The sequence below is a fragment of the Danio aesculapii genome, chromosome 22, assembly GCF_903798145.1.
Source record: "Danio aesculapii chromosome 22, fDanAes4.1, whole genome shotgun sequence".
Lineage (NCBI taxonomy): Eukaryota > Metazoa > Chordata > Actinopteri > Cypriniformes > Danionidae > Danio > Danio aesculapii.
In genome coordinates this window covers 17,253,755-17,276,305 of record NC_079456.1, presented here as the reverse complement: position 1 = coordinate 17,276,305, position 22,551 = coordinate 17,253,755, and the positions used below count along the sequence as shown (strand labels likewise).

General features: G+C 35.7%; 1 protein-coding gene across 1 annotated transcript in view; it reads left to right on the top strand.

The window, feature by feature from the left end:
• Positions 1–22,551, top strand: part of patj (PATJ crumbs cell polarity complex component) — a 181,196-nt gene that overhangs the window by 5,253 nt on the left and 153,392 nt on the right. Inside the window, 7 exon segments of the mRNA XM_056447343.1 lie at positions 1,352–1,525; positions 3,635–3,774; positions 5,413–5,593; positions 11,128–11,256; positions 17,554–17,790; positions 20,999–21,101; positions 21,189–21,277. Of these exon segments, the coding sequence (XP_056303318.1) occupies positions 1,352–1,525; positions 3,635–3,774; positions 5,413–5,593; positions 11,128–11,256; positions 17,554–17,790; positions 20,999–21,101; positions 21,189–21,277 (1,053 nt within the window).

Below are 22,551 nucleotides of genomic sequence, written 5' to 3'. Positions count from 1 at the left end.
ATACATTACCTGTTGGGGACTAGCGAATGCTGCAGAGGAATGTATTGATTTTTTTTTTCTTCTCTCTGCCTGTAGGACGTGGTTGTTCCTCTGTGGGATCTTTCATCTCTGAGATGAACAGTACACGCTTTATCCTAAACCGTTCGGACAGGCTGTGTGAATCAGAAAGATTGAAATAAAGAACATTTTGTTTTGTTTTACAAAATAGTAAATGAGCAAAAGTTCTATTCATCTAATAATAATAATAATAATTTGTTATTATTATTATTATTATTATTATTATTATTATTATTATTATTATTATTAGAGATAATTTATGTCAGTTAGGGAGATTTGTTTTTTAATTGTTTTATCCATCCATCCATCCATCCCATCCAACCATCTCACTCATTCAATTCATCTTTATTTCTATAGCGCTTTTACAATGTAGATTGTGTCAAAGCAGCTTTACAAAGAAGATTTAGGGATGCACGATATATCGGTGGCCATATTGTTATCGGCTGATAAATGCTATTTTTAAACTTATCGTTATCAGTCCAATGTCAAAATTAAGTCGATAGATTACGTTGTACAGAACTGCCTGCCTTGTGCAGTGGGCGGAACTTGTTCAGACTTGTCCTGTGCGCTGTATAGCAGAGCTTTCCTCACATTGTTTATCCCTACAAAGTCCGTCCTTTCTTCATGTGGTATTGCTGTTTGTTAATAACTCCGTAAGTAACCGTACTCATCATTGTAGATATGTTTAATAGAGTTTAATTGTCTATTTTGCTTTAAATCGCCTCAGGAAAAATATGACCTGTGTAAACATAATAGCAGCACACGTGCTAAACGACTCATTGGGTTGCTTGTATTCTAATATGATTTTTTTGTTATAATCAATACGTTGCCTACCATGTGTTGATGTGAGATTGTATTCAGTTTGATCGGCATATATATATATTGATTTATAACTAGCGCACGTGAGGGCAATCACCGTGCGGACACACACACCTGATCTGACAGCCTTCACAGCAGCAGGGGGAGTTCTTGTTGTTGTTCTTCTTCGGAGTAGTAGTAGCATGGATTATTGTTTTTAGGAAACTATATCATTTTTATTGCTTGTTTAAGTTCTTTTTTTATTTTTTGTTTAGTTAAAGCTATTTGTTGTGTAACTTGGCTTTTTTAATTATTTAACCATTTATATGGATTTTTATAATATTTTCTGTTTAAGTTCTTTTTATTGTTCGATTTTATTTAAGTCCATTTTTGTTGCAAGTAATATAAAGAGCTCCAGGTTTAAGTTTTGCTTGTAGTCATCGATTGATTTTTCTGCATGTCTTTTAGAATTGTCTTTGTCCTCTCCTATCTGCAGTTGAACAGTTTGCCTCCGGACACATGCAGTGAGTTCAGTTTCTCCAAGAAGGGTCAGCTGATCGTCAGTGCCAGTCGGCCGTCCAGTAGTCTGGGATCAGTTGTGTCCAATGGCACAGCTTCAACTAACGCCTCTTCTGAGCAGCTTCAGAGGTGGATACAGGCAGCAGCAAAGGTGAGGAGTTATTTCATGTAGGCTTTTATTTCACAAATGCAGTTTCTACTGTGTTTTGGCCAAGTTTGCATTAGTTTAGTCATTCTACAGGAATCTCTACCTTCAATAAAATACGTTTGATAAAAAATACTTTCCGATACCCTGGGGAAACATTGCCACTTCATTAATTGAAATAAATATTTTTATGCATCTCTTAAAAGTTAAAACTCAAAGGCCTCCAACATTTGAATGAAACAATGCTATTGGAACAATATACATACTACTTAAAAAAACAAGGGGGATGTCTTTCAAAAAATATGGATGCCTCTAATAAACCTCTCTTACTACCTCGATGTATTTTCATAATAAGTGTGACTTTACTCAATCACAGCAGGACTTTGTTGACACTGATTACTCTGATTTTTGTTACCATACTTGTTTACTGGTATCTTTGTTTTGTCCCTTTTTTGTTTTTCTTTGTATGTTCATCTGTTTTTGCTTTTGTTTTTATTTTCATTAAAACAAAGAATTAAAAAAAAGTAAAAATTCAAGCATAGCTTAAGCCTGGTTTATACTCGACGCATTCACTAGTTTGCTTGAGTGCTTGCAGCGAATGTGACGTCATCAATGTGTTTACGGAGGTTCGCTTTAATTGTGCGCGACATGATTTCTGCTGGCACACACAATTTTTTCAGACTCGAGTGAATGGTTTGTGCAGCACCGCATTTAAGTTGAATATGAATCACTTTGAAGACATTTTGTTCTTTGTTGATCTGTCCATGCGTAATCATACGGATAACTAGATGACCAATAATTCTTGGCTAGAAATTGCAACAGCAGTGGGAAAGGAATAATTTTTTTTAGAAAAGTTTGGAAAAACTTGAGGGATAAGTTTAACCAAAAAGAGAGGCCATGGCAAAAGTGGAGAATTGAGTGGTTTTAATACACAATTAAAGAATATGTTTTTTCCACCATTCATAGGTTTTATACTGATCTGAATATATTTCGCACTGATGTATATTACAATTTTGAATTTAAAACAATTTAATAATTACAAAACTAAAATGAAGTAACAAAATTATTTCTTTGATAACTGGAAGAAAAAATATTTGAACCTATCGGTTTACAATATATTGATGCCCTGTTTTTCTGTGCTTTATTGATGATAATGGTCAGGAATGTTGGACCGTTATTGCCTTTTTAGCATAAAAGCAGAAGACACAAACTAGTCAGACAGTAACAAAAAAAAAAAAGAAAAATACAAAAAAACAAAAATATGTTTTAGTAAGTGTATTTTTTTGGGGGGGGGCTTTTATTCTTTCCATAATAAGTGATGCATCAAAGTTTGATTTAAAAACATCTTGAATGGTTATAAAAATCTTTATAATCATTAAAATAAAGTGTAAAAATAATTAGTTTAAAAATCTTGAATGATGTTAATTATATGACGTAGTTCCTTTTTGACCCCTGTCATTTTAAAGAATATCACAACAGCGAATGCATCAAGTATAAAAGCCTTGTCTGTTTCATGAGGTGCTCGTGCAGTCAGCAGAGGTCCGTGAAGCAGCACCAGGCAAAAGTATAAATCAGCCTTTAGTTTTAAAGATTTTTACTACCGGTCCAGTTGGGAAAAAATACATATAATGAAAAAATATTTGTTCTTTGTTTTGATCTGTGAAATTTTGATAAAACGTGCCACACTTTATTATAAGGTTAAATTCTTCCGTTAAACTATGAGTTTTGCCTCAGTAAATATTAGTAAGCTGCAAATTAGGAGCTTATGAAGTAATTAAGTATAATTTATTATGCGTTAAGTCACTAGTTAATAGTGAGAATCATTAATTAAATAAAGTGTTATCAATATATAACGTCATAGATTTCAATCAGTTGTCACAAGAAATTTCTTATTCAACTGTTTAGTTAAGACGAAACATGCTTGTGTTTAAAGTCATGGCTTGTCATTTAAAGATGGTTCTGTGGAATAGCAATTTTGTATTGTTGGATATAAAGGAATCAATATGTATTAGTTTCAGTATAATGTATCGGAATCTCAATACTTCTGACCACACTAGTTTGAGTAGATGCTGCATTCTCATGTGTATGATATCGTCTGTGCTTTGTTTCTGGCAGGGCCGAAAGACGGAGCTCATCAGCCTGCAGAAGCCGTTGTCTGGAGGCTTGGGCTTTAGTGTGGTGGGTCTGAGACCGGAGGGGGTCGGAGGTCACGGCGTGTTTGTCCGACAGGTGCAACAAGGGAGCGTCGCAGACAGGTCAGAAATCACTGCTTTATTTACGTCTGACCTGTGTGCTAGACATAATATTTAGTGTTTTGATTGTATATTCTAAGGATAAGCAGTTAAGAGTCTGGATATAAATACTTCAAAAGTGTTCTAGATGAAAATAAGTAGAATATCAGTGATTTATAAAATGATCTTTTACGTAATTTGATTTTGTCCTAAATAATCACACTTTTATTGATGATTTGAAGATGATCATTTATTTAATTACTTATTTATAAGTGGAAAGTGTTGATGAATTTTATTGGTATAATTGAATTGTTTTTTTGTTTTTTTTTTTGACAAGAAAGTAAATCAATTGCATTGATTAAAATAAGAATACAGTAGATGAAGATTTTATTGCTTGATTGAGTTGGATAATGGAAGATATAATATTTTTTTTTCTAAAGAAATAGAATGCTAATAGTATTAATAATAATAGCATTGATGTATTTGCTTAACTTTTTAAATTCAATTTGTATTTTACGAATCATAGTGGGGCTGCACAATATATCATTTCAGCATCGATGTCACAAGGTCACTACAGTCACATTGCAAGATATGCAATGTTGAGTCTGGATTATAATTGATAATTTGCAAATGTTTTTGTGGCTGTATGAGAATTTTAAAAGCATTCAGGCCTAATAAATTGCACCGTTTGTAACTTTATTAACGATTCATTATTTAAAAAGACTGTATTTTACATTTTGATTATGCAAATACTGTACCTGAATACTGTTAGACTCCTCAGAATACAATAAAACACCTGTGTCTTTTTCTTGTATTTATCTATGCTCGTAGATTGTTTATTATATTTTATGCTGTTGCACTTTCTTATTGATGTGATTCTGCGACGCAGAAGTGTGCTTCTTTTAGTACCTCCCATTCAGCTGCCTATAGGAGAAATGATTGCGCTAAAAAAATGATTCAAAGATAATTTCTGGGATTTATTAAATGTTTTTAAGTTAAATGGTTGTAAACTATTTATTTGGGCTGAATTTAAACAAACAAATTAAGTTGAAAATTCCTAAATTTAATTTGTTTGTTTAAATTCAACACACACAAATAGTTTTGCAACAAATTTTGCAGACATCATTTTTTTTCAGTGTAGGAATAATAAATGGCAGAAAACAGTCAAATTTCTTGCTCTACAAACAAGTATGTTTCATGACTATACATAAAAAGTAGAATAATATAATGAGAAAATATCAGTTTGCAACATTAAGCTGCACAACGATTTTTTATGTACAATAATCAGTGGAAGTGAATGAGACCGGAAGTCTCGAGCCAAAAAGATGGCTGCGCCTGTTCATACTTATAGAGTATAAGGTCAGTAGAGTCATCCCAATCAACCTAAAATTATATATATGTTTTTACAAATAGACATCTTCAAGTAGAATAACAAAATGTCACAATTTCTCATTTTTCCAATATTGTGCAGCCCTAAATCATAGCAATAAATATGGATGACTATGATGATGTAGTAATGTTAATATTTACTGAATAAATATTATAATAATAAAATAATAATGGACAAAATGGCAAGACTTGTGCATAATTAAAAATCAAAAATAATTTGATTGTCAACCGTCTTCAGTTGTGTTAGATTGTGATCATCCCTTGTATCTGCAGGGATGGGAGGCTGCAGGAGAATGATCAAATTTTGGCGATTAACGGGATTCCTCTGGATCAGAGCGTGACCCAGCAGCAGGCCATCGCTCTCCTGCAGCAGCAGAAAGACCGAGTGGAGCTGGTGGTGGCCAGAGATGCTGCGCTCAAACCTCGACTCTCTGCATCTGCACCCATTACGACGGTACGCCTCTGTTAAACCTGTTTCCACCAGTATATAGGTAGGGCTTTAGCATCCCATAAAGCTCTCCAATGATTGTGGAAGTTACTTTGAAAAGAAAGCGTTTTTGAATCAGATATGGTGTTTTTGCACTTGTTTGTTGTTTAAGCATCATGCCATCAAATTGTCAATATTTTTGGTTTTAAAAAATGCAGATCAATTGCTACCGACACTATAAGAGTGGCTTCTGATGGTACATTGTGGTTTTTATAAAGCAAAACGATTGATTGAGGAAGAATGTGAGCATTGTTTTGCTTCATAAGACCTTGTTGTATTGTCAGTAAATTAAATAATTGTTTTATGTAATATAGCATGTTTAAAAACAATTGTCTTTGACCTAGGATCTTCACAATAAGTCAATTAAGTTCAATTTATGTTTTCACTTTCACATGCCATTTCTTATGTTCAGTATTGTCTGCATAACAAACTGGGGTTATCATGAAGCGCTGTGTTTTGACACATTTTTGCATGTGTTTGACCATTCAAGCGCTCATCTTAAGCCCTGGTCAGATCACACGATTTTTATTGTCGTTATGAAAGTCACTATGTCAGATTATCTGAATAAAAAAAAAATTATATATATATTTATTTTTACGAGCGTTATTTCCCAAAGCAGTCACAAGTGTTGCTAGAACGATATTTATTATCTCAATAAATCTTTTTTGCTCTTATTTCAATCTCAATAAACACTGATGCTTGCAGACAATTAATAACTACATTATTTAAGTGCATTCTTTACGACAGATAGGATCAAATGTATATGATTCCTTTTTAATATTAAGATGTTTGCTTTGGAATCTAAATGTAGATTTCTCTGCCAGGGTTTCTTATTAAACACTTTGCCTGAACTAGCCGCGAGTGAGATGGGAAAAGTAAAGCAAATAAGCAGTAGCAAAGAAAAATCAGATGATCAATACATAATCTTTAAAATAACGACACAGTAAAAAATTTGCAAATCTATAACTGAAATTTGTGATATAATCGCAGTGAAGCATTCATTAAATCCCTTTTTTCCTCAGAGCGAAACAAACCATCCACCCGTATAGTCGAGTAGTGGAGTGGCACGAACAAAAATATAATTCGTATATTTTTCTTGAAAATTTTTTTTTAAACTAATTTAGTTTGGTATAATCTGTATCTTAATTTTAAGGTATCCTTTGTTTGTCAGTTATCTATAAGCGAATAGCATTTGAGGTGATGCACTTCAAAACAAGTCCGCTATATGTACCAAAACACGAATTACTATGTGATTGTGTTGGTTTGTCAAATAAAATGATAATCTAGCTAGTTGCGAAGAAAAAAAAAAAAAAATGTAACATGCTAGACTTTCAGCGATTGTGTCGTGAGGCGTCACAGACGTGGTACCGGTTGTCGTGTACTATGCCACATTACACAAGAAGAAATAATTGAATCGTGTGTCACGATGCCCATTTGTCGTTTGCAAATCCCCACGACACCGTTCTTCAAGGAAATCATGCCGAAATGGTGACATTCGTGTGATCTAACTGGGGCTTTAGTGTGTGTGATTGCGTTTCTGAGACACACAAAACAACATGCGTTCTCTTTTGCACTTTTAAAAACATGAATGAATCAAATATGTGTCCCATGCTGCAAAGTCACATCACATATTTTTTTGTTTTTACTAATTTTTATGTAAAACTGAGCTTTGCAGTGGAATAAATGCGTACTGCTGGAAAGGGGTCAGAAAATGACCAATAATTGTGAAATCTTGATTAATGTTTTTTCATAATCGTTAGAAGCCAAAATCTTAACTGAACATTAATTAATTGCATGGCCCCAATCAAGACCAAAGTTTCAGCGAAAAACATTTTGGGTGAGTAAATTAGCAGCAAATCTTTGTTTTCAGTGATCTCCCTTTTAGTAGCATCACTACTTTTACTTGGGAACATTCTTATTGCATTAGCAGTCATTCTAATTGAATTTCTTTTGGTTATATTTCAGGTACGTTTTTGTAATCATTAATGAGCTGCATATGCCATTTTTGGCTTCGATCAGCATTTCGAGTTTAGTCTTACCCATTTAATAAGGCCAACATTTCCTAAGGCCGAGCTCGGTTTATATTGCTTTAGTTTTAATTTCGACTAACGTACACAGATTATCAAATCCACTGACAGCACTTGTAACCAATTGCATAAGCGCCTTGATTTAACCTATAAACAGTGATTCAGAGAGTATTTATTTGCCTTGTTCCCATTATTATACTGCGATCCTCAAGAAAATAAAGCCCTTAAAACATCCTGTTATATTTCAAGAGGCTCTAAACCAGAGAACGAAGTGCATACATGTTCTCAGGTCCATCCTTGAGAGAAATAAAGGAGAAAATGGGGCTGGAAAAGAGCAACAGCAAGTAGATGAACTGTATTAACCTAAGCCTTTCACAATAAACACAACACTTCCTCCTGGTCCACTTTAATTAAGTACCAAACTGCAAATGCACACACGCCAGGTTAATTTTGCTGGAAAAAAACGACTCTTATTTGATTGTGTTGTAAGCCAGGTTGTGTATTTCTGCTTCGCCTGTGCTTATTTATTCGATTTGAAATGTTTAATATCCTTAATTCGAGGCCTTGTCCTGCATATCAAAAGCAGACTTTGGTTTCCTTCATTGTGTGTAATGCAGCAAGCGTCTGGTTTTCATTGGACTGCCTGTTACTTCGCCAAACTCTCTGTCACCAGATGTCAACAAAGTCGTCGGTGGCGCTGAACTTGTTTACAAGTCGGATTAAGCGTCTGTTTGTTGCGCTCTATAAAATAAAATCGATTCTATCACAAACACGACTTGACACAGTATAAGCAAAAGGCAGTGGAGGGTACAAGGAGCCTTGCCATTTGCGATTTTGTTATTGTTACTTTTTTCCCACCTTTTTGCTGAATCTCAAAAACATCTTCAGGTCATATTTCATATGAAGCAAAGCATGTTTTTGGTATTTAGAGTTGTGAATTTATTTATTTAACTCATTGTTTATTTTTCTTATTCAGTTAATTTATTGTAGATTTGGAATTTAATATCATTTATTTTTTATTTTATTTAATTTAGGCTAGTTAAAAAAAAACTTTTACTGTAATTACTGTTTTTCTGTAATAAAAATGTGCATTTTAAAAGTAATAAATTATACAGATCGACAGTTAGATATGAGTGCACACACTCACGCACATGTATATTATTTTTAGACACACATAGGCATTATTTGTTAATCTTGTTCTATATATCTTTTTTTTATTATTATTTCTTATTTCAACTTAACCCAAGTCTATCTATCTGTTGATCTATCGTTCCATCTATTTCGATCTGTCAATCTATCTATATATTGATCTATTGTTTTGTCTATATAGCGTTCTATCTATCTATTGTTCTTTTTATCTATCGTTCTCTATCATTTTATGTATCTGTCATTTTATCCATCATTCTATCTGTCTATCAATCTATACATCGTTCTATCTGTCGTTCTCTGTTGCTTCGCTTTCTATCATTCTGTCGATCTATTTATATATCATTATCTGTAGTTCTATCTATATATTGATCAGTCTGTCGTTCTGTCTATCGTTTTATCCATTTATTGTTCTATCTGCCAGTCTTTCTGTCTGTCTATTGTTCTATCTATCATTCTATCTGTCATTCTATCTATCTGTCATTCAATCGTTCTATCTATCTATTGTTCTATTTATTGATCTATCGTTTTATCTATCATCAAAATATTTAAGCATTTTAAAATAAATTCTATTGTTAGTCCTGTTATTCATAAAATTTGTTGTCAATTTTACAAACATTCACAATTTCTTACAATATAGTTGCACATTTATGCCATTATATATTTATAATAATAATAATTATTATTATTATTATAAGGGATTATTGTAATTTTTATTTATTTATTATTATTATTTTTTGATTACTGAATTGTCCTGGTTTTATAATTTGGGTTTTCTTAGGTGACCAGAACGTGTTTTCATTAGATTCACCCTATTAGATCACACAAAATGGGAGCCTCAAGTCAAAACTAACTTCAAGTGCATTGTTTCTCTCTTACGTTTAAATACCTGTCATTCGGAGACTTGGGAATTACTAATGTCAATCATCATATGTCGGCTTAAAAGCTTAGCAATGAAGACGTCACTCCTCAAGCATGCGTTATGTCCTCTTTCTAACCCCGTATTCAAACAGACCCCCGTCTTCCCTTCCATTTCAATCTATTCTCTTATCGTTTAAAGCTGAGAAAATATTTATCTATTTAAAATTGCTTGGCCCCAGAGGGATCATTTCTCTGTTCCTCAAATGTAGCTGAGGTATATTTTTCCTCACTTTCCCTGCCCTCTCCTATCTCTCCATAGACCCAGACCTCCAAAAAGCCTTGAAAATATCTTGAATCCTAATTATGTTCCTTTTGGAAAGTCTCATGCAGGCAGGAGCTGTGATGCACTGCTCCGGGATTCCCGTTCCTGGAGGAATAACATCCAAGTCTTTTCCCCAACAGAGATGTTTTTCGCCTCCCACAATGGCTTTCTCATTAGCCGGCTATTGCATAGATGTTTATGTAAGCTGCGGCCTGAAGGAAATATGGTTGTTTGTGGAAAGAAATGTTGCTGTTACATGTATCAGAATTATTAGCCCCCCTGAATTATTTGCCACCCTGTTTAATTTTTTCCTCAATGTACATATGTATATATGTGCATGTGGGTGTATGTATGTATATGTGTGTGTGTATGTATATCATATAAAGTGCATCATATTATCTGACATTAATGAATGGTACTTTTCCTCTTACTAATGTGCATTATTGACAATAGGACCAGTAATGTTTATTAAGCAAATTGGATCAGTTTCATTTCTTTCTTCTTGCTTCCAAATTACTCCTCACTGAACTAGAGTAGAATTTCGACCCGAGTAAGTATAAGCCTTGGTAAAAAAAAAAAGACTCAAGTGTTCCTTTGCAGTCTCAGGAAGGGCTTCTTATCTCCGAAATGGTTCTTTTCTCCTCACAGCGGGACGAGCGCTAGTGTAAAGCTTTGTTTCGAAAAAGCGACAGGGCGAACGACAGAGGAGGGGTTTCATTAGATAGTGAGAAAATTGCAGAGGTAGTCACCCGGCAGATAACGGCTGGGTAATAAGAGAACAGAAATGTACTGATTGCGGGTCATTTATATGAGCCCAAGGAGACTTGGGCGATTAGAAAGCGCGGCTGACGTGAGATCACAAAGACTCTCGTGGGCTTTCCTGACCCGGACATTGATCAGCCGCTCCAGGATCACACCGTTAACTTGTTCATTAGCATTCCCTGGCCTAATACCTCTCCGTAGTCACAGGTCTTGGGTCGTCAATCGCTCCCTATTTGGACAATCAAAGGTGATTGAATGGATCTTTATTCTTTAAGTAGACAGTTTTGTGGCTCAAAGTAAAATATAGCTAACGCTTGCTGACCTCTAAATGTACAAGGCAAGTCAAGGGATTGAAAACGGTCCCCTGTGTGTGTCTTTTGCAGGATCAGTGGGGACACGTGGAGGAGATCGAGCTGGTGAATGATGGATCAGGTCTGGGATTTGGGATTGTCGGTGGAAAGACAACAGGGATGGTGGTCAGGACCGTGGTGCCGGGCAGTGTGGCCGATAAGGTTTGTGTTTGCATAATTTTACTGATAATTATGAATGATGTTCATTTCATAACCAAATTTCAGATGTTGGATTTTTTTGGACTTTTTTTTTTTTTTTTTTTTTTTTTTTTTGCATTTCTTGCAAAAATATTGAGTTTCTTTGCAAAATATTCCCAAAGTACTGTTCACCCCAAAACACATTTTGCATTCTTTCACAAAAGTTTTTTTCCCCAAGAAAATTTTCTGTTTCATTGCAAAAATATTGTTTCCCCCTCAAACCTGCGTTACTTCAAGAAATATTGTGTTTCTGGAGAAACAGGTTCGTTCTTGAGTATTGTTTTGCTCCAAGAAATGTCAAATTCTCTCACAGAAGAATTGCATTCCCATTACAGCTGCACAATTAATCAAATGTTATTGTGTGCGCGAAATGTAGCTGTGCTTATTTTTGTATTTTTTTTGTATTTTTTTTTTTTTATTAAAGCATGACTGTAAACACGCAGTTATGAGTGTATTAAAACATGTGCTTGTTTGTTGTAATAATGACAAAAAAAATACTAATTTGTGGATCTCCTTACTTTCGGGTGCAGCTATGCTGCCGTTGTAGCTAATGTATTTTTGGAAATTTTCTTACCCCTTGGTTTTGAGTGTGGTCCTGAAAAATCTCTGTTCGAAGGGGTATCTACCCCTTCACCCTTAGCCCTACTCCTTCAAGCTAAAGAGAATTGAGACACCCCTTCACGTGAACACGCAAAACGAGGGGAAGGGCTAAGGGGTAGAATTGGTATTGGGCCTTAATGACAGCTGTAAAAGCAGTTAAATCTTCTGTTTATTAAGCAACTGCTATGGGGATTTCCAGGGTTTCTTCTTCATTAGTGTTTGGAGTTTCTGCACAAGAGTCACAAGAGTTTCCCCTGGTGTCTGGAAGAGATTGTATGTAATATTATTATTTAATTTTAATTATTTTGCATTTCAATTTATCATGCAATCCTAATTCCCACTGAAACTTTCCTTCTTCCTGCCCATGTATTGGGTTCCCCTAAGAAACTTTTCTTTAACTTGCAATATTACTTGGTTGCCTCAAGGAAGGTTGTGTTCTAACTTAATTATTGGATTATTTGAAAAATGATTTCCTTCCCTGAGGAAAATCATTATCTCACAAAAGCATAGCATTGCCTCACAATTTTCACATTTTCTTGCAAAAGTTTTGAATTCCTACAATAAACTTTACACAAAGGCATTGTGTTTCTTTTAAGAAACATTGCATTATTTCTTACAGAAGTTTTACATTCCTTAATAACACTTTTTATTAAGTTGGTGTTTGCTTCCACATGGAACTTTGCAAAAATATTGCATTAATAACATTTTTTATTTTGGATAAATATTGCCTTTCCCTAAGTCATTTCAAAGTTCTCTTGCAAAGGTGTTCTCAGAGTAACCTGCCATTCTTTTGCCAAAAAATTGCATTCCGCTGACCAACATTGCATTTTCACAAAAGTATTGGTTTATTTTGAGAAACCTCTTGCTTCCCCTCAAAAAACTTCTTCCTTCACTGAACTACTATGCATTCTTATTAAAGAACTGTTTTCTTGCAAATATATTAAATCTCCAAATAAACTTAGTTCTCGTAAAAGAATGGCTTTATTCTGTGATGCTTTGCATTCTCTTGCATAAATAATCCCTTCCTCCAACAAACTTTCTTTCCCAGAGAAACTTTCCATTGTCTTGCAAAAGTACTGCATTCCCCCGAGAAGCTTTCTCTTACAAAAGTGTGTCCCCTGAAAAAAAAAAAAAAACTTTCTTTCCCAAAGCTATATCATTCCCTCAAGAAACGTTCTCTTATCACAACATAAGTGTTGTACGTTCTTCCAAGATTCGTTCCAGTATTTCTCACAGAAGTACTGCATTCCCTCGTTCATTTTGAAGTGAAAGTGAAGGGTTTTGAATCTAAACCTCAACTAGGACAGCATACACACTGACGTCAAATTTCCATTACTTTTTCTTAACTAATGACAGAAAATAGACAAAGTTTCAATCGGAAGATGCGAATTAGATTAATGCGCAAAACTGGATTATTGCATAAAACATTCGCGAATAAAGCAGAGTTTCCATCCTATGAGTAAAAGAGAACAAAACCGTTACTTCCTGGCAAACTAGCGCCAAATATCAAAAAGAAAAATGGAATTTGCTGCAGTAGGAGAAGCCACTGTAGGCTTTTTTCTTATATAATAAGTTACTTGCACCTTAGAAGACGAAACTCAACGCATGCCTGGTGGCTTTTGGAGGCGGGCGATTCTTGGAAACACTGTTGACAAAGATAATTCTGGGAGGTAATAAAAACAAACCACTTTGTCTGACTACGTCTGAAAGATCGTGTCTTTTCTTTTTCATTCCTTTAAAACCTATTTGAACACATTTTAATCTGTTTTTAATAATTTTTATTCTTTGTATTTTATTTTCTTATACTTTTAATGTGTAATGTAATGTGTGTATTTATATAGCGCATTTATTGTGTATGGCCATACACCAAAAGCGCTTCACAATCATGGGGGGAGGGGGGGACTCTCCACTCCACCACAAGTGTGCAGCATCCACTTGGATGATGTGACCGCAGCCACAGGACAATGGCTCCACAGACCTATAGCTATAGAGGGGGTAGAGAGACAGTGATAGAGCCAATTCGGTGGATGGGGAGGATTGGGAAGCCATGATGGGTAAGGGCCGATGGAGGGAATTTGGCCAGGACACCGGGGTTACACCCCTATTCTTTAAGTGCCATGGGATTTTTAATGACCTCAGTGAAGACAGTGAGTCTTGTCTTTCAACAAACGGCCAATGAATCCACCGTTGTAAGTGTGTAGATTGTTGAAGCACTAGTCAGAAAAATGACAGTAACACAGCACAAGGCTAAGGTTATAATGCTGAGGTATTTTTGCAAAAATAAACTTCAACCACTCACTCTTCACAGCCTCATCTTTGTGTAGGGAAAATAACACAAACTTTCCCTCACACTTCAGAGCACAGCGTCTTCGCGACTTGATTCAACTGGGATCTGCTACAGTGTTTGTCTTTTTCTTTCTACAGTGTTTGTGGGTGGGGCCGGGGGTTTCAATTTTCCTGGGTCTGTGCCTGCAACAAAAGGGTGGGGCTTGAGTTCTGTGTGAACGTCACGCCGAAACGGCTAAAGACTCGTTACAGCGGCAATTTATTTGAACCACTATAAGTCGACTCTTTTATAGGTAAATCAATAGTTTTAAACACGGTGCACTTTCAAATTTAATCCTTAGCTGGATATTTCACTTAACTTAGAGCTGTATTACACACTGCATGGAAGGTCATTTTCAAAAACCCATAATAGGGGCTCTTTAGTTTTAAGCAAATTTGATGGAACGCAGCATGCATGTTGATGAAGGGAGTCGCTCACCGGATGCACCTTACTGCACACTTTTATCTTTTATATCTAAGCAACAAGACCAAACACCTAACGTCGCAGATGTTGTCCGTAACCCTCAAAGTTGTCTAGAATTGAATGTTTAAAGATGGTTCTTCATATGCTGTTTTGGTAACCAACCCAACTAATTATACAAAGGAACTTTGTATTTTTTTTAATAGAGAAGTGTTTCTATAGGTGGTTTGTCAAGCCCACTCACCTGTGTGAAGCGCACTTCATAAATCCACAATGTTTTTTTTTTTATTTTTATTTATTTTTTTGGTAAGAATGTGTCTGGTGCAAATGGAGTCTTGAAGAACGGATTGTTCTCCACACACCTAAAGATATCAGCTTTATTCTCTTCCATGCTTCACTAGGAGAGACAGAGACTGGAAAACAACCTGTCCTGGTTTAGACCCCTGACACACACACACAAACACACACACACACACACACACGCACCCCTCCTCTTCGCTCCCACCCAGTGTCCAGAGCTCGGGCAACAAACCCCTTCTTGTTCAAAAGGCACATTGCTTGCATTTCACACATCAGTGGATCTTATGCTCCAAAAAAGCTGTCAAAATCAGGGCTTTGTTATCCCTGGCGTTTCCCATTTCAACCTTTAATGGCTGCGGCGGGCTTCAATGCACCCCCGCTGTCCCCGGCACAGTGGCAGGAACAAGCTGCCGAGATTTTCCCCCTGCGCAACTTGATGTATCAAACGCCTTTCATGTCTCGCGCTCCACAAAGACGCCTGTTCTCCTCTCCGCGCTTTGTGTAATCGCTCTTTTAGTCCTCCTCTTTCCTCTGGCTGTCCGTTTGGCCCGTCTGCCAGAGTCCTAGAAAGAATCCGTCTCTCAGCTCAAGCCGACCGGAAAAGGGCCGTCCACGAGGAAAGGCCACGCAGGAGTGACACGGTTATTGTGGATGCTAGACTCCTGGCTTCTGCACCTGTGGATGATGGGGACAAATTAGGTTGTAAACGGGAGATTTGGCTCAAGTTAGACGCTGGGAGTTAAACTAGGCTTTAGGGGATGGTGGAAATGAGTTCTAATGCACGAGTGATTGTTAATGTGTTAGCTGCTTTGGTGGTAGTCTAGATATGGTATGTATTGTATAAAGTTAATGGGTCATGTATTGGATGGTCTATATATATTTTTTGATAATAAACTGAAAATAAAATTTGTAAAAAGAGAAAAATGTGTACAGTTAAAAAATATGTTTGGTGTGTATTTATAAATTTCCCAGTACCGGGTTGTGGCTGAAAGGGTATTCGCTGCATAAAACATGCTGGAATAGTTGGAAGTTTTGTTCCTTGTCACTATCGCCACTGGCTTGGGATTTGAGGAGCTCGGCATCGATGGATTTGCTCTTCAGTGTTTGGACTTTCAGCAGTGAAAATTAAACCAAACTGAACTGACACAGTTTCAGTCTTCGACAACTTCTTTGTTAAGCAGCTTTGACACAATTTACATTGTAAATGCGCTATATAAATAAACATTAATTTAATTGGCGGTTCATTCCACTGTGGCGACTCCTGATAAATAAGGTACTAATTCGAAGGAAAATGAATGAGCGAATGCTTTTATAAACGATAAAAATTAACAAGGTAAGTTATATTATTGTTGTTATTAGGTAATTTGTTTTTTTGTTTTTTGTCATTTTAACGAAATGGTTATTAACAATTTAATAATAGTAAATGTTAGGGCATACTCACTATGTACAGTTGCCTTGAACTGTGCCGAAGCACGCTTGTCCCCGCTGCCCCGGCGGCCTGCACTCACATTGCATCCGAGCCAGACCACTCTCACGTCATCGATGATGCGCTGGTTAATTTAACAGAAGAGAAGCGCTCTCGCTCAGTGGAGATTTAGATCATTGTAGTCGTTTGATATTCAGTAACATAGTCAAATAATCCGCTAAACAGATCAGTCACTTTTGACGCTCATAAGTAATCATAAATGTCCTTGTGCTGCACGTATTAGGAGGTTTGCTGAAGGTGCATCTGTCGTGCAGCGAGGAGTTTGCGTCTTTAATAAACTGATAGATTGCATTCATTGAACAGCAAGAATGATTATTAAATCCATATGAAGCAGTCCCTTAAAAGTGATGTCTCGTCTTCAGTTTCGGGCTCAGGCGTGCTTTGCACTCACACTACAAGCGTACTGCGTCAAAGCCCAAGTGATACACACTCTGGCACACCCCTTTCAACCGGGCCAGGGCTGGCCAACTGAAGCACTCCTGAGCCCAATTCAGAGCACTCGCGCTTCTCAAACAAACTGGGAAACGCGCCTGGGCACGGTTCAGATAGCATAGTGTGAGTGTGCCCTTATTTATATTTCAATTTAATTTTTATGTAAACTTTTAAATTAAAATATTTCATGTTTTTTTTTTTTTTGCTCAAATTAATTATAAAAATAATATTAATATTAGAGAAATAATAGTAAACAAATAAAAGATATATAGAAATTATAATTGTAATATAAAATAAATAGCATTATCGTATAATAGTTAACATTTAGAACATTTAAATGTACAAATTTTATGTTACTTGTTTTAGTACCTTTTGTTGTTTTTTATTGAAATTAATAATGCAAAAATGTTGTATCGCTATGGAAAATTTCTATTAATAATAAGAAAACTATACCGTACTGGGATTGGATCTGTATCAGTCAATATTCAATTTCGGTATCGGGATCAGATCAGTTCCAAAAAAATGGTATCTGTGCATCTCTAAATTAAACAGTCATGCAAAAAATTGTTTGATATTATAGATTAATTGATTCATAGATATAAAGATGGACCGATATATGCCAAAACAGGAATAAATGAATAATTGTCACACACACACTGACCTCAGTTTCCCTCTGGTTTGTGTCATTGACCTGCAGGACGGGCGTCTGAGGACCGGTGACCACATCCTGCGCATCGGGGACACGGTGACTCGAGGTCTGGCCAGTGATCAGGTGGTGCAGGTGCTGCAGGCCTGCGGTACTCATGTGCGGATGCTGATCGCTCGAGAACCACTGGGGGCCAAACAGCCTGCACCTCCACCAGCCCCTGCCATGGGCCCCGTCAGCTCCCTGCCTCCTCCACCACCTGTGCCAGCCCGCAGAGCCAGCAGAACGGTACGCTCACACCACAGATAAATACAACAAACAAACAGTCCATTAGATTGAGGATACCCATTTAAAAACTTATCCAAAAAAACTCGTAGTATTTATTTTCCATGCATTGGTTAAAATAATTCAGGTTTTTAAATATATATTCATTTTAATTTTGCATTAACGTATTTATACTGTAATTTTCGATATGGGTTTTATTTTTTATTTTTTAATATGGGTTTTATATTTTACATTTATTTAAAAAATATATTTTAACACTTAAATATATAAATTATAGCATTGTAAATTACTATTGCGAATTATGGAAATGCATGTAAAATTCAAGAAAATGATGATGGAAAAATAATAATGATGATGATGATGATGATAATAATAATAATAATAATAATAAAAATAATAAAAAAAACTAATGAAATGTCAAATTATCTAAATTCATTTTAAATATAGTGATGTGTTTTTTTTTTTGTTTTTTTTGTTTTTTTTTTGAACATTGTCCTTTTATTTTACCCCCTTTAATTTTTATTAAAATGGATTAATACAATGTATTGACAACACATTAGGTTTATAATATTGCTTTATTTAATGTTGAGTTTTAGCGTGAACATATAATTGAATATTATATTTTATAATCGTATATAATTTCATATATTATGTAAAATCAAATAAATGTATAATATCCAGTTGTGTTACTGCTGTGGGAAAATGAAAAAAAATAAAAAAAATGCAGGGATGTGATTTGGATTTCCGTGTCTTCCGAGCTCAATGGTGCGACCCCCTGTGGTTTGTGAAAATCTGAAGTTTTTTAATTTTTTGAGACGGGGGGGTTTATCATTGTGAGGTTCATCGTCATCAAAGCAGACGACCTGATGGTTTGCCCCTTCAGTATTTATTTTGCACAAGAAGGAGCAGTAATGGCTTCATTCCAGACGTCATTCAGGGATGTAGAAAATGTGCCTTGATGTACTTGAATGTTAATAATGTGTTGTCCTACAATACAAGTTACTTGTAGACCTACCTAGGCTGTTGTGTATAATGATATTGTATAGTCCTATAATGTGCGCGCATGAGAAAGCCGCTGATCATGAAACAAGCCCGTTTCAACAAGCTTGGCCATCTGCCTCCCCTAAATTTGGACGCATATTTTTTGTGTCAAAACGCCACGGAGAAGCGAGATCAGCCATCGGTTGCAGACTGCAGTGCGGAGATATGACTGAAGCCTCTTTCGCGCGCTCTCGGTGTCGCACGCACTCGCTCTCTCTGTCAGTGACAGTGACGGTGCTGCGCGCATCAGTTTCCAACATTCGTCAGAAGTTAACCCCCAAATTGACACAGGTAATAGAAAGATTCAACGTTAGTCATGTTCATGTTGTGAAACACTATCAAAATGTCCACTGTTGATTTTATTAGACTTTTGTTTTCAATAGCGAATTTAAAACTTTTAATGTAGAAAGTCCTCGGCTATGAATAGGCTATTATTAATCAGATATTGAGTGCGCATAGTTTTATTTTAGAAAATGCAGTCTTGAACTTGCAGTCAGCAAGTACAGAACAGATGTAACACATTGATCGAATGTAGTTTTCAGTCACGGTCATGTAAAAGTTGCATTCAACTTGTGTAGTTTTGCCTTCATCCATGTTAGTAGTGAAAAAGAGTCTTCATACACTTGATTTTTTACAACACGTTTTTAAACATAATAGTTTTAACTAATTTCTAATAACTACTTTATCTTTCCCAGTCAGTGCATAATATTTTACTAGTTATTTTGCAAGATAACTGTATTGAGATTAAAGTCCCTTTAAGTATGCTATAGTCTTTGATTCATATTAAAGTGTAGCCTAAATTAAAGACTTAAGTAGGTTATGTTAACCAGGAAAGTTGAAATAATTAGTCAAGTTATTGTATAACTGGTTTGTTGCTTAGACAGTCAAAAAATATACGGTAAATATTTCTTGAGGAGGCTACTAATACTGACCTTAAAATTGTTTTTAAAAAAATTTACATTTTATTCAAGAAATAAACTATAAGAAATAAGACTTATTATGACTCCAGAATGATTATTTTTGTTTTATAGGAAATACTGTGAAAAATCTCCTTGGTTTTTTTTTAATGATCACTTGGAAAACATTATTTTAAGTTAATGGGAGGGCAGCTGCATCTGTTAAAGATTACAGGTGCGAAAATGTGCCTTGATGTACTTGAATGTTAAAAATGTGTTATCCTACAATACAAGTTACTTGTCAAATAAATTAACATGGAAGACTATTTTGAGTTTAAGTTATTTAATTAGCTTGTTTATGAAGACTGCAGAGTGATGCATGAAAAAAAAAAAGACAAAATAATTAAGTAGTTTGTGATGTATGTTAAAGTGTGCCCCATAAAAACTCAAGTGGCTCCTGCTCGGGTCCTCAATTATTCTGGTCTAGAACCACCACTGGTACACAAATGTACATTGTAAATAAAGCCAGGATGCACATTTGATTTGATCCTCTGCAAATTATCTGTTATTGTGTCATTTATTAGGGGCTACAGCCGGGCACCTCAAATGTATTACCTGAAAGTTAGATAAGCCATTACAAATTTATAAAATATATATATTATAATTAATTAAAACTATTAAAAAGCAGAGACTACACTAAGGGAAAGTGATAAAACTCTTTCTAATGATGTGTGATGTTTTTTTTTTTTTATCAGGGTGAAAAATTATATTAGGCTACTCAATTGAACTGCACTTAATTTTTTAAGGCCTTTAAACAATTTAATTTAGTAGTTCGAATTATTGACTGAGTAGTATTTTTTTTTTTAACATGTGGAATTAAGAGTCGAATAAATAACAGGGAAATGTATATTCTCTGGAGACAAGAGCACTAAACTGATAAATAGATAAATAAGATAAAATTGTCTCTCGGTTAAACAGAAATTTGGGAAAAAATAAACAGGGGAGCTAATACTTCAACTGTATATAAAATAAACTTGATATTTTACAAATATTTTAACTATCAACATTTAGAAAATACAATTTCATTGTAAAGTATATCAAATGACAGGGGCATTTGCTCATGAAATTGTCTGTTGGATGCAAATAGGCCCAAAACATACTTTCATAAGACAAAAGAGATGATAATTTCATAAGCTTTACTTTCATGTAAATTTATTGAAATGTTGCATTTTTAGAAACACTAAAACCTCATCTTCTCTTTCACATTCACACAGCCAAATTTGGAGGGCTACGAAATCCATGAAGTGGCCTTAAAGAAGAAGGAAGGCCAGAGTCTGGGCATCTCCATAATCGGCCACAACGCTTTGACCGCTGAGGGTGAGAGACTGGTAGTGTCGTGTTTTCCTCCATCAGCACAGTGTTATTGATCATTTACTGGTTTCTCTGCTTTCTGTTGTGTGTCAGATGCGGTCGGAGTCTTCGTGAAGAACGTGATTCCAGGCAGCCCCGCAGAACAAACCGGCAAAATCCAAATCCATGACAGGATCATAGCTGTGAGTTCTTAATCACTTTATAGTGAAGCTCTACCTTCATTAGCCCCATCACTCTTCCATCTCATCATATAATAAGAGCCGCTAAGAGTTGGACAATATCAGCAGTATGCGCTTTTTTTTTCTGCTGTTTATTGTAAAAATGTATTTAAAGGTCCAATGAAATGCTTTGAAATGTGCACTTTTTTTAAATTCATTGTTTGACGTAATCTCAATTTAAACACGAAGAGAGGGCGGGACATAGAGTAGCTCCTCCTCCCCTTAAAAAAAAAAAACAGCCAATAGCATTTTGTTTTTATCATAGCTCTGGCAGTGAGTGATTGAGCTCAAGCGCATCAAATGTAAAGTGTTTTGAAGGGGCGGCGCATGTCAGATACTAGAGAGCATTTGATTGGTCAAGATTTAAAGGACCATGAACCATGAACCCCCCCCCCCCCCCCCCCTTTTTTTTTTTTTTTTTTTTTTTTTTTCCACACCCCTACTTTGGAAAAAGTCAGGAAAGTGGGCGTGTCCAGCTCTGTTTAGGGGGGAGTGTCGGAGGACGGAAAGAGGGAAGGTGCATTAAAATTTGCATAAAAATGGCAGTGTCGCTTTGGGCACGCTCTGATTTTAACAGAGGCAAAACAAACACACAGACGCAGGGGAGAAAGACAGTGACTGTGTTTACATGGTCATCAGTAATCAAATTATTAAATGGTGGGCTTTAACTTCAGTTTGGCTCTTTCATTCAGGAATTTCATTCATGCCCCTCGTGACAAATAAGATATTTGATTTGAGGAGCTGCTGGAAGCGTGTATTTTTAATGCAATATTTGTTACTGCACGGCGAATGAGAGAAAAAACCCTCCGCATTTATCGGTAACTTGGATGCACTTGGTAGGTAGTGTCAGAAAGCCTTGTGTGTATAGACTGTCACACAATGCGGCCAAAATCCTACACAACGGAAATGATTGCGGTGTTTACATGTTTACACTCGGAGAGCAGTATTTACAGTGGATCTTTCAGTCTATAATATTGTAATGATATTAACGTACTGTAAACTTTAGTAACTTAGAAATAGTTTGACTAAGGTCTGTCTTTAAACACTGAAAGAGTACTACTGACGATAAGAACTAACTTTATCATCTGAATAAACAAACAAAGACCACTGATTGCTTACTTACCAAATCTGTAGAGACAGGACCATCAACACCAACTAGAACCGCGTCTTTTATTAAAAGGAGACGAGCAGCACATCCGGATTTCACCATTTCCAGATGAAAAAAGCTCTCAGGAAAA